This window comes from Rhea americana, unplaced genomic scaffold, assembly GCF_003343005.1.
Source record: "Rhea americana isolate MKP2758 unplaced genomic scaffold, rheAme1 scaffold_62, whole genome shotgun sequence".
Classification (NCBI taxonomy): domain Eukaryota; kingdom Metazoa; phylum Chordata; class Aves; order Rheiformes; family Rheidae; genus Rhea; species Rhea americana.
The window spans coordinates 11,801-24,754 of NW_028186779.1; the positions used below are offsets into that span (position 1 = coordinate 11,801).

Below are 12,954 nucleotides of genomic sequence, written 5' to 3' on the forward strand. Positions count from 1 at the left end.
GCACAGAATTGTCTACAGGAGTGTTAAAATAACTTAGCATCCTAACATAAAAAAAAAAAAAGTACCATGCTTCTGTTTTTGAAACCACATAGAATCAATCAGTTCTAGCACTGCTCCATCATTCAGGCTGGGACTTCACTAAGTTTTCCTTTCATCATCAACATCCATTTTTGTAGGTCCCACAAAACAAAGCACAACTGTAGTCATTAAAAGGTAATTTTCCTCACAAAAATACAATATCAAAACAAATCCCAGGCCTCTTTTCTTCTTGCCACAACAAACAATGAACAAATTACCATTTCTAGCAGCCAGCTAGGGTCTTTTCACCGTCAGGAATAGAGGAAGACACTTAGCAAAACAGACCTGTAAGGATGGTAACCTTTTGCAGACAGTTAACAGTTGGAAGCTCACCTTACCTGTGTATGACACACACATACACCACACTGAGAACAACAGAATGAAGCCTGCTCAATCAATTTGCATGTAGTATCACTCAAAAATGCTTTATTCCAATGGCAGATTGCATTCAATAGGAATTGAGAATTACTCTTCAGGAATATAGTCAACTTACTTTCTCTTCTATTCAGACAAAAGAACAGCCTAAGCTCCTTATTAATTCTGGGCAGCATTTAAGTGCAATGCATTTTATAGCTGTTTAGTATCAAAAAATGCCTCTGATTTCAAGTGATCAAGTATTGCCATATATATTCTAAGTATTTTCTATTTTGCATATTTGTTCAGATCAGCACAACTTTCTTCTCTTTCCAAAACACAAACATTTCCTCTTAAAAAGAAACAACATGCACATTTGATTAGAGATGAAAACTAATTTTTGAAAGAACAAAAAGTGCTTTAAATCACCGGCAAACAGTGGAAATGAGGAACAGCAAAACATTGTTATAGCTTTCATAATCATTATACCTTTTATTTACATTTAGAAAGGTAAGTAAGTAGTGAAACTTAAAACAATAAAACCAAATGCAACTTGTACAGAAATCTTTTAATTTTTTTTTTATTTATCACACATTAAAAAATGAAACACACTATACAAATGGTTTTTCATAGCAGATTACACATGGGTCCATTCAGACTCGCTCTCAAAGTGCTGCCAACATTTATAAGTGCTGCCTGTGATGACAGCTGTTTACCATATAGCCAATGTATTGATTTAAATGCAGTAGCATGCAACCCTTAAAGGAGAAGGGTTTGATTCCTTTCTGTTCTTAAATTAGGTTAAATGGCATTGGTGTCCATATTTACATACTTGAAATGTATCAATCCTGAGCAGTTCTGATGTAAGTCTGAGACTGGCTGATGGGAGTCCTGGTCTCAGTTATTAAAAAGGGAGGTCCAAATGGCAGCAGGGTGGCTGCTATGAAGTTCAGTTGCTTTCATTCTTTCCATCACATACCTATTTGCCGAGTGTCACACAGTCAGATAACTGCTAATAAAAATGTTAAGCCAAGTAGCTGTAGGTGTCCTTCTCACCATCAACACGTTCCAAGTACTCCTTCTCAATCAGAATGTCGATGCATTTCTGTAGGAGGAAACAAAAAGGTAAGTCTGGGACTCTGTGGCAGAAATACCACTTCTGTGGTGACTAGAAGGTTTTAACAATATCGACTGCTGAACTTCACACCAAGKAGAGGACAGGAGTAAGGGCACAAACCACATTAATTCACTTTCCCACTACCAAGCACATCCAGGTAGAGGATTTTGCTAATCCACTGACTGCGGTTACTCGATGTCATTCCAGTGTAGTGACTGAGAAATCAGCTGACCATTCATAYGCTGAGCAACTTCACAGTAATATGGTCAACAATTAAACAACATGCAGAGCACTTATTGTAATGTTAGAAAATACAGGAATTGCAGTAACTAGTACACAGTTAAGTCTGAAACACACAGCATCTCTTTCAGCATCTGCACCAACTACTCTTCACCGCTTGCGTCTTGCTCCATGCTATCCCCTCAGTTGTGGAAGTAAAACCATTTGTGGGACCACTAAACAAGTCTGATGAGGGATCCAGAATTAAGTATTACTATTTTCCCCCTTCAAGTTATTTTATCTTACAACAGTTCCCTGGTCTGTTGTATTAAATGGACCTGTAAGCAGCGGTACTGGCAGAACAAGGAGAGCAGCACAAGTGTAGGAACAAGAGGTAAGCATAGGGCAAGGCCTACTTTCAGCAGCAGCAGTGCCAGCTTAAAGAAGCACTTTTTTTTTTTCAAACCATTTTTTACCATTGCAAACAAAAGCCAATATGCACATTAGTGTTTGAGAAACACTGGGAGAAACACAGTTTTTTGTTGAAGTATTCCCTACTTGTTTAAAACAAGGAAGATCTGTCCYGACTCATCTCCTTAGTTTTCCTTTTTGATTTGGAAACATGCATTTAACACTCTCCTCTCCCCCCTCAGCACACGTTCAGACCTCCTGTTTTCACATACCTTAATTACTGGAACTCGTGGTTTGAACCTGGAGGACAGCTGCGTTAGCACTTCCCCAAGCAGTTGCTGGTGTTTTAGAACYTTCCTCATCTTCATGATTCGCACGATAGCAGCCTAAACAGCAAAGTCAGAAAGACGTGCTTAGGAGCATACAGTTTGTCCTTCTGGGTCAAGCCACTTTACTTCCCCAGCAGATCGTGTCTGCTGATGCAGAAGCATCACCACACCAGACCCGAGCAGCAGACGGAGAGAAGCATGCCTGCAGATGCCTGCAAATGCCAACTATTCAGGCAGACTTTAAGAGCTCGGTATTCTGTATGCAGCACACGCTCGTTACAAGCGTTTGAGACGTGAATTTAGAACCACCCTGCTTAAGGTCAGTAATAACAACAGTACCAACACCAACATAAAAATGCTTATAAATCTTAGTCACGTATTTAACCATAACATTTCATTTTCTTAGTAACAAATTTTACTTCCTTCCCCGGCCYAATCTGCATCTCCAGTGGATTCCTAATGAAATGATAAAACATTTTCATGATACTATTTTTAATATATCCATCTATCTAGACATTATCTATCCATCTAGTTATCTAAATATTACCGGTTTTCTTCCAAGATCAACATCTGGTGAGAGTATAAATCTCTGCAAGCCAAACACTCATSAGCATGTTGTAAAAACACTGTGAAGAACAACAGTATGCTATCATGCCTTTTGACATTTTCTATTACAGACCCTAACAGCCTTTAAGAGTACTGTAAATACACTGTTAGCTCAAATTTGATTATGCATTGGAATAGCACATGGTCTTTTAATTAAAAATAAGAAAACCCGATCTTCATTAAAGAACTGCAAAGGTACAATTGTAGGTACATGGTGGGCAAATATTCTGCCACCCAAATCACCTGAATCAGTAGTTTCCTATCTTCCTCTATATTTTTGTGTGTAGTTTCTTGCTCCTGCTTCTGTTCAGTCTTCATTGGCACATTGATGTTTACCCTTAACTTTTTNCAATCTTTTTAGTTCTTATACTTTAAAAGTTACCCCCGCAAAAAATCCTCTTTAAAAACTAAGATGCTCCTAAGAGAAGGAGAAGGAAAAAACCCAAACCCCAAACTGCCTCAGTTAAGATGTAGGCRCCTACATTACCATTTTCAAGAGAGCAATAGCCTTACTTTCAGCAAGTACTTAAATAAAAAGTCAAAAAGACTTAACCCTAGAGATTACTTTTAAAAAAAATGGGACTTCAGCATGTTGGAAGATTTAACAATCTTAGTCAAATTAAAAGCTGACGCAGTTCTCGCGTTTGCCAGGGCCCGCCGCCGTGCTGGGGCAGTATGTGACCACGGGCCCTGGCTGCTCTCTAGACAAGATGCTGGGTTATAGGCAGGGAAGGAGCCACCCCAGCCGAGCACCGCAGGCCCGTGGCAGCACCCACCCGTGCCCCGTGCCGCACTCAAAGCCGTTATTTAYTCAGCGCGGTCTCATGAATCGTAATCTGGGAACAGCGTTCTAGGACAGTGCAGCAGCATCGAGGTGTTTCCCTTATTATGCTACRTAACTGGCCGTGAATTCTTAAAAGAYTACAAGCAGATCTGTAATTATTCATCAAGGAAGGAACAAAGCAGAATATGACTGAGGTCCAAGGAAAGGTTTTTTAAGTGGGGGGGAAAAAAAGAGTTTCTTTCACTTGAGATAGTATCTTAAAAAAATACTGAATTCATTGCTGAGTTTATCTCTACACTTTGATAAGCATGATTAAAAAAAAAAATTCACCATAGTAGTGTGCACAGCTTAAAAAGATGAATGTTGAAAACGGCACTGGATAAGTTGGTAATAAAAACTACAGAAAACTCTGCTCATTATTTCAGTTTTCAAGGCACTTTTATGCTCTAAAGGTCTAAAATGAGCTTGCTGATCTTTGCCAGGTTATCTGTAGCAGGTGACTACTTAAAACTTTGGCCTTTGCTGATCAGTGTACACTATGGTAACCTTATAAAATATAATGCATTTTGCTGAGCGCATGTAAATCATGCACTTCGGCAAAAATGGGCACAGTAATATAGTATTTATGCAGACATCAATCAAGGAACAAAATGGAGATGTAAAAACATATTCAGACCTTGACAGACTTTATGACAAACTGAAATAGCAGAAACCTTCCCCATCCCCCTACTAGCCAAATGCCTCTTTTAAAGCAGCTATATYAGATCCACATTCAAATTTGCACTTGAACCCTGAAGTTTTCATCTCACATATATCAGGGTATATGCAGAGAGGCGGGATGCTGCCAATTGTGTATAAATGATGTATGCTGCTAAATCTTTTTCCTTACTTTTTATAACCAAGATAGAGTTTTATTAAGGTATCAGGTTTCAACTCCACCTCATCAACATTTGCATTTTCATCTTCCAAAACCTGCAAGAAATAAATAAATAAATATTCAGACATTTTGCTGAATGGTAAGCAGATCATAAAAAAGCAAAAGCACTTACGAGTAATTTTGATTTCAACAGTATCTGTAGAACTTGTGCCAAGATATCCTGCAAAGTTATAGAAAAAAAATTATCAGTGCAAACATACAGCACCTTTCTCTCAAACTTAAAGCGCTTGCAGTGCAAGATACTGCATTTAATCCACATTTCATTTTTCACAGCTTCAAATCTTGTTCTTAAACTTCTACAGAAAATTAAAGTAAAAAGAGTCTACAGATTTAGACTAAGAACCAAAGACTGCAGAGCACATAATCACAGGATAGTTGGGGTTGGCAGGGAGCTCTGGAGGTCTCCTGGTCCAACCCCCCTGCTCCAGCAGGGTCAGCAAGAAGGGAGACTCCACAGCCTCTCTGGGCTATAAGACAGGGCTGGGAATCAGTAAATACATAGTTCACACAGATAAAACACTCTAAGGTCTTTTTGGGGCATTAGGGCACATTCTTGTTGCAGCTGGTCAACTGCTGTCAAATGCTTCAGAAAGACTGATCTCCAAGAACAGATCTCTCCAATTACTGTTTTATAAATCTACTTGCAAAATAGCTCCCAAGCGTAAGAAAGCGTTTTGCTCCAAATTATGCAAATATAAGTAGCATGCCAGGCTTAAATCTCAGAAAATGAGCACCCTCTGCTTTCCACTTTGCACATTTTTCATGTCTGGCCTGCACCAGGGATCTGCTCTGGTTACCGTCACCGGGCAGTTACTGAGATGGCTACACTATCATCAACATCCCACGTAGCCTTGCAAGGCTGCTATTTTGCCACAGTGAAAGTGATCCGAGTTTTACAGTTAGGTGTCATTCGCACAGACAGCACTTTTATTCTGGCCTAACCACAAATTTGGGCCAAAATATTTAAATAACTGGCTGCCAATGAGCTTCTATAATAAATGTAATCCTGTAGCATAGGTAAGACCTGAATTTCCCGTAAAGTATCAGCAGCTGTAATTTACTAACTGTACATTTCTGAAAGTAAAAATCTTCAGTGACTAGAGATTGCTTAACTTTCCAGAAGACTTGTTTCAAACCTATTACTAGAAGAGAGAATGTCTAGTAAACTGTGGGCCATAAAGTCTACTCAGAAAGAAAAGGAGGGAACAGTTTCCACATCACAATGCAAGACCTGAAGGTTTTACTATGAGCTTTGAGATACAAACAGAAGGAAACACAGCACACTACTATGGAGAAAATACTGTTCTTCCTGTAAGTGTGAGGGGTTTTTTTGTTTGTTTTTTTTTTTTGTTTTTTGTTTTTTTAAGTATTAAAATACATGCAGTGAGAAACTGAAAATTGATTACAAAAGCTCAGTAGGAAGCTACATGATTTATTCTACTGATCAATGGCAGTAGTACACATTAATGAGTAAGAAGTTGGGATTAAAAGAAAGTAAACCAGGAAAGTTAAGTTGAAAGAAAAGAAAACAATTGTTCCTTCAGAACAGAAACTTGCTCTGGCTTCAAACATATCTAATCCCAATTTCTTATGATAGCAGGAAGAGCTCTGAAGCCCAAGAGACTCCACAAGAGCATTATTAAATGTGCAAAGTCACTACCATTTTTATTTGAGTACTGTCTGTCAGCTGCTGCACGGTATAGGCATCTTCTGTGTTGTACTGCAGTAAAATCGCCATCTGGAATGTTGATGCCTTCCAGATCCCAAAAAGAGAAGGGAAGGGGAGGGGAGGGGGAAAAAAAATAATAGGAAATGAGTGAACAAACATACATTTGAAATTTGAACAGCTTGAAATTCACCTGTGTRTACACATATGCTGCATAGCTGCATAATGAAAAATATCCCACTAGGGCTAATAATACAGAAAAGTCTAATACTTCTTACATAGCCAGAACTCTATGTTCCATCATTACCTAAACAAAAATCCTAAGATCATGAACGTCTAACTAGCTGCAGACACTTCTTCACATCTCCTATCGTGGTGYCAAAGCCTTATCTTTCTTACTTGCTCATACTATTCTTAATTATTTTCTTCTGTCACTCCTTGACTCTCACCTATTTAAATATTCATTAAAAAGTTACACAGAGCACTGAATTCATCCTCACAGAGCTCCCAATTCTAGCACAGTAATTAAATCAAAATTAAAAACAAGGAAGACATGAGTGGCTTATTCAAGACTATCACCAGTGGGTTAACATATGTTGATAGACACAAGTTCAAAGTCTGAGATTATCTTGTTTCTTCTCACTCTTGTGACTTCCCCTCCTCTGTCTACTTTGTGAGAGAATGCAGACAGGAAAGTATGAGAAGTATGAGATCATATACAAAGAGGTTGCAGTTATCTCACACAACCCAGCTCAACAACTGTTTAAACCACAAGTAATTTACTTCTGTAAATCAATTTTCTTTTAAATTTAGATCTTAAGTAGCATTAAAGAAAATAAATCAAGCATATAATAAAGGTTCTATGAGTCTTAACACCAAGAACTATCCGGGGAAGTCTAGCAACATTGGTTCACTTCAGCAATACATAAAAGATTTGTACTGACCAGATTTTGCACCTGTGCTTTGTTTTACTTAAAGCCAGCAGGACTACTCTTGGGAGTAAAGCTGATCAATGCATATGAGCATTTTAAATACTAGATAAACATGTATGCGTATGTATACATACACAGGTACACGCAGGTACATTAATAAAGGCAGTCAATGGTTTAAAATACTTAATGTGATACATCATTACATGCTATTAACGAATGCTTTGACATAAAAAGAAAATACAGCTCAATGTACTCTATTAAAATTAGTTTGTGCATTGGTGCAGGAATTCACATGAATTTCCATACTTCAGCATCTAAGCACTTCACTATTTTTAATACATTTATCTGCACAATGCTCCTCTAAGGTAGGGAAAAGCCATTATCTCCAAATTAGGAGTAAAGAGACTAGAGAGCTCATCCAAACAATGTAAAAACAGCAGAGCAGGGACTGAACAGGTCTTCCAAGCCATCAACTAGCACTCAGTCCTCTAGACAACGCAATAATCAAGTGTTCCCATTAACATGATGTTATTCTTACCTGTAACGTGTATCTATTTTTGAAACAGTTGGTAACCAGTTCCCCTTTGGACAGCTGATACAACCATGTTAATTTTCTTCCACTATGACGACTGGCATAAAACGCTGTAAATCTCTGATAACTCCGTTCTAACTGTATGAAAACAACAGCAATAAAAAAAGGTTAGTTTCCTTCACACTTCTGTTCTAGAATATGTTCCCGAACCAACCACAGGAGAATCAAATCAGGTAACTCCCCACTGCCAAGTTTTCTAGGAGAAAAAAATGGAAACCCAGACTATTCAAATTCTTCAGATGAGATGGAAAGTTTCCCTTGCGATGAGCCTCCCTTCAAAGAATCATCAACAATAAAAACGTAACCAAGGGCAAAGGTTCCAGTCTTCTTTTATGATAGACTAATCAAGGCTACAAAGACCATTTCTTTTAACCACCTTAATGCTCCATTTGATAACTTTTACTTATTTCTCATGTTCAGTATTCATGTCTTGCCTATTCTGGATAAACACTCAGCAGAAAACTAATGTTTACTCTCTGAAGTTTACTGGACTGAAATTAACTGCCAGAAAAAGTTTCTTAAATAAAGACATACACAGAAAAATAACAAAGATTTACTTCAGTTACTGTTCAATAATTTGAAAAAAAAGATTCATTAATCACAGTCTTTCCACCAGAGACAGTTTGTTTTTCAGACAATTTCCTCCTACTACCTGAATGATTCATCTCCTTCCAAATATCCTCCAGTCAAAAAGCCAAACTAGACGGACAAAGCTTCTAGACAAAAACAACAGCATAAACAAAAATTTCCAGTCCTCTTTGACACACAACAGAACAGGAGGATAAATCAGCAATCCTCTTGTAAAATAATTAAAACTTAAGCTTTAAAAAGGGTCTCACCTCAGAAGGCAGAGCAAACGTGCAGGACTGCTGAAACGGCCACGATCCAGAGCTCAGGACCTGGATGCTGAAGTCCACTGCAAGAGGGGGCACACAAATTAACAGACTTAACCACATTCTCCTCTTTGGGTCCACCTTCTTTCCAAACATGCAGTTTCACAGTACTATCCCGAACCGGAAAGGGTTCTGTCTTCCTCAAACTAACATGGTGGAAATCATAAAATAATAAATAATATTTTATTCAAAGCGTAAAACAAAAGAATCCACGTAAGACGAAGGTGCTCTTGGATAGCATTAGAGTTACCGGGACAGTAACTAAATTTTCTCTCATTTGTAGAGATCACTATCCTGTTTCTACCCCGTGAGAGATTTTTCTCTTTTAACATGCAAACAAAAAGTATAAATGTAGATTTATTTACTTATTTTTATGTGCAACTGAAAAATCTCCAGCCTATAGTACACACTGGCAAAAATAAAAATTTCGTGTCCATATCTGTATAGCACTTGGGGCAAGTTWGTACATATAATATAAAAATAAATAAAATCTAAGCCCGATAAAACAGTCATTCAAACATCATTCAAAACATAATTATAATTTCTGAAAGGATTTGTTTCAACAAGTTTCAGTGAAAAAAACCTTTTTCATAAGAAAGCGATAGAGCTACCTACTGATCTAAAAGACAGCACCCTTAATATTTCTATTCAAGTCTGATTACCTAAGCCAAACAGTGCTCAAAAGCAAAGCCATTTTTAACAAAAGCATCTTTCCAATCATTAAAAAGAGAAAAAAAAATACAGGATTCAACTTAACTTAATTACCTACCTAAAGATGAGCTGCAAAATCAGGAGGAGGCTACCCATAACAGAAGATATAAAGTGCTATTAGAAGACACAGCACAGACCTAAAACATTAATTTAAAAACCCTACCTATCTTGGTCAAAATATAAYAACAATGCTAACCTTTGGAGGCCATGATTTGTAAAACAAATACTTCCATCATATACTTAGCTTTTCTCTGTAGAAATAAAGGGAAGCTAGACTACTTAACAGTAACTCAGATTCTGGAACAACAGCTAGTTATAAATGTATTACTTACAATCTAATGGCTCTGAATTGGTCAGGTGCTTTTTAAATTGCTCATTCAAGTCCTTGCTTACACCAATATCTTGAAACATCCGCTGCAGCTTGGAAGTGTACTCAAAACCACAAGCTTGCTGCATTTTAAAAGCACAGATATGTCAGCAAGACCATACATTTTGACAGAATGAAAAGTATAGAAATCCATTTTCCTAAAGAAGATGCAAATGCTCAGTATCTCCCTAAGTAYTAACCCAACTGGACAAGGGCTATTTAACTGCCACCGAAAACAACAATTTTGGAAAAACAAACAAACAAAAATAAAACCACCATACCCACACACAATGAACAGACTACTAGAAGACCTTAGACTTTATTTTGCTTGACTTTTGTACCAACAATGGTTAATGGAATTAAGCAACATGCCTGGCAACATTTCAGTAGTCATTCATTTAGATAAGGATGTTTATGTAATTTATTTGTATTAGAATTAAACTTATTCCATCAGACAGACATGCAAGTCTGCCAAAAGTGCAGCAGTTCTATACTTTTATATCACACGTAACAAAATCTGAATAAAATCATAGTATTTTGAGAGCTTTCCAAGATAACACCAAGATCTGCAGCATGGTAGGTGATGGGACAACCAAGGAATACTTACTTTAAGTTTGGAGATCATGCTTGCCTCAGCATCATCACTAGCGCTGTTCTGATGTACAAGTCTCTTCGCCAGCATTTTAGCATAGAACTTTTGAAACACATCTTTATCCTCAATATACTTGAAGACAACCATCTGGAAAAAGACAAGAACATTTATAAGAAAATATTTTAGCATCTGTATTGATGGAGAGCCACAATAGTAGCTACTTTATTAATACCTGAATTTAAGTTTTTTCTTTTTTAATGTCAATACAACTGTAAACGTTACCTGTATACGCTATATATACACCGTTTACATATCTACACACGCAAACATATCTCCAACCCTGTCTCCCTCTCTCTGTCAACATAAAAATTCAAGTGAGCAAATTCTCTTCACCCACTTGAAATACACTGTTGGCTTAAGTTTTTTTTTTTTTTTTTTTTTTAAAAATACAACCAACAGCCATTGCAGAGATTATTATTACTGAAAAGATATAATATTAACTAATGGAAACTAACAGACAGAACAAAAGGTCTGATTTCATCTACCTTACGTGACAACTGAATATTTCTAACTTGCCAAAGCTTGAACAGAGGAGAACTGTATTTATGTCTTACCACTTGATTGAGTGTATCTTCTAATTCTGCTTCTTCTGGGTTCTTTGAGCTGCAATGAAAGAGGAGCATTTTTTTATGATTCCAAAATTACTAAATTAAAATAACATACGGAAGTTTGTGGACATTTATTTCATAAACAAAAGAATATGGTTAAAATGAYAGATGGAATAGTTTTGGGGCCAAAGACTTTTAAGAGGAAACAACGTAATGAAATGAACAGTTTCCATTACTGCACATAACGCACATATATTAAGCAACTTTACTGGGTTTTTAAACAACAGGTCAAAGTCCTGTACCATGAAGTGTTTTGGACTTCCTAAGAGCCTGAGATGATGCTTAGGATTTGTGTGTTTAAATGTGGATCTCTGTCTCCTAGCTTCCTTCTGCTGCTAAATGCTATTTTCTTTCTTATCTTAGGTGCCACAGACAGTGAAAAAGCAACAGCTCCCAGAACTCTTCCTTGACTGGGTGAGAGTTGACGTGGCAACACATTGCCTTCCTCCATATCATGCTAGTCCATCAGGCATATCCTAAAGCCATCCTGCAGAAAGCTAGTATTTATAAAGGCGAAGTTAAATCTTTTTGTGTGTGTTTGGGGGGAGGGGGGGGAGGGGGGAAACAAGGCAAAAGGGCAGAGACAAAAGGGAGGAGAAAAGTGTGCAAGTTCTCCTGAGTTTGGTTTTGTTTTGTCTTTTTGACACCCCAGAAAAACATCTAGCAAAGTCACCAGTGAACAAAACTGACGGCAATCCAGTACAAGCTGGACTGATACCAACTCAGTTTATGAGCTGCTGAACCATTTGAAGCCAAATACCTTAATTAAATTATGAACCGCAAGAAGTTAGAAGGCAGTTTTTGTCCTCCTCAATTCTACCCGGATGGAAGAGGATATAGAGAAAATAACAGTAGGAAAGCAAGAGTTTTAATGCAAAAAGGGAAAGTGCCTCTCTCCTTTATAAGATGTAAAACACACATCAAATTTTAGGGGAGTCAGGGAAGAAAACACTTCAGTTTTATACAAAAAATAAATAAATAAAACAATTCTCCCCCACACCCAGAACTTAGTCTCCTGTACAGGGGGAAGGAAGCGAGGAAGGGCTTGGTTCTTTTGTTACCTTCTCCCCCTTAAAACAAGAAAAGGAAATATAATCTTTAAAATCCCTATTGAAATTTTTCATTCAGAATTTGGTATAATTAAATTTTATTGAATTGTTAAGTTCTATTGCTGAAGACAATATAAAACTTCATATGCTAAATCTTTTTAAAACAAAAGCCAAGCTGAAACAAGAGTCTTTGAAGACATACCTTTTCTTTAGTAAAGAGTCACAGTATCGTGCCAGTAGCTCTGGGGATTTACTGGATGATTGAGCCATTTTTGTCACTGCATTATTATTTATAAATCGACCACAAGCCTATGAATCACAAGAGACAGTGAAATTTTTAGGAGCCAAAACACTAATGAGAAAAAAAGGTCATCATATGACTCTACTTACACATATACTTACTTTATCTAATGCAGCCACAAAACCGGCATCATTGTTGAATGCAGACATAACTAAAGCATTATATTTCTTATGGACATCCAACACTGTCTGTACATACATTTTTGGATCCTGTAAGAAAAAGAACTTGTTGCTTGCAATTGACTTTCTGCCATTTCTTCCAAAACATGACTAATCATTGTCTTAAGCAAATTTTCATGGTGAAAATTTACACAGTATTAGAAACATTTAGATATATGATAGTGCCCAG

At 37.2% G+C, this 12,954-nt stretch overlaps 1 protein-coding gene across 1 annotated transcript in view; it reads right to left on the reverse strand.

The window, feature by feature from the left end:
• Positions 1-476: 476 nt before the first annotated feature.
• CUL1 (cullin 1) overlaps positions 477-12,954 on the reverse strand; it is a 40,018-nt gene continuing 27,540 nt past the window's right edge. The window contains exons 9-22 of the mRNA XM_085320194.1: positions 12,708-12,815; positions 12,508-12,614; positions 11,203-11,251; positions 10,604-10,735; positions 9,962-10,079; positions 8,865-8,941; positions 7,972-8,103; positions 6,496-6,588; positions 4,948-4,995; positions 4,788-4,870; positions 4,336-4,342; positions 3,358-3,456; positions 2,452-2,565; positions 477-1,537 (exon numbers count right to left, since the gene is read on the reverse strand). Coding sequence (XP_085176320.1) covers positions 1,457-1,537; positions 2,452-2,565; positions 3,358-3,456; positions 4,336-4,342; positions 4,788-4,870; positions 4,948-4,995; positions 6,496-6,588; positions 7,972-8,103; positions 8,865-8,941; positions 9,962-10,079; positions 10,604-10,735; positions 11,203-11,251; positions 12,508-12,614; positions 12,708-12,815 — 1,248 coding nt within the window. The 3' untranslated portion in view covers positions 477-1,456. The remainder of the gene's footprint in view (positions 1,538-2,451; positions 2,566-3,357; positions 3,457-4,335; positions 4,343-4,787; positions 4,871-4,947; positions 4,996-6,495; positions 6,589-7,971; positions 8,104-8,864; positions 8,942-9,961; positions 10,080-10,603; positions 10,736-11,202; positions 11,252-12,507; positions 12,615-12,707; positions 12,816-12,954) is intronic.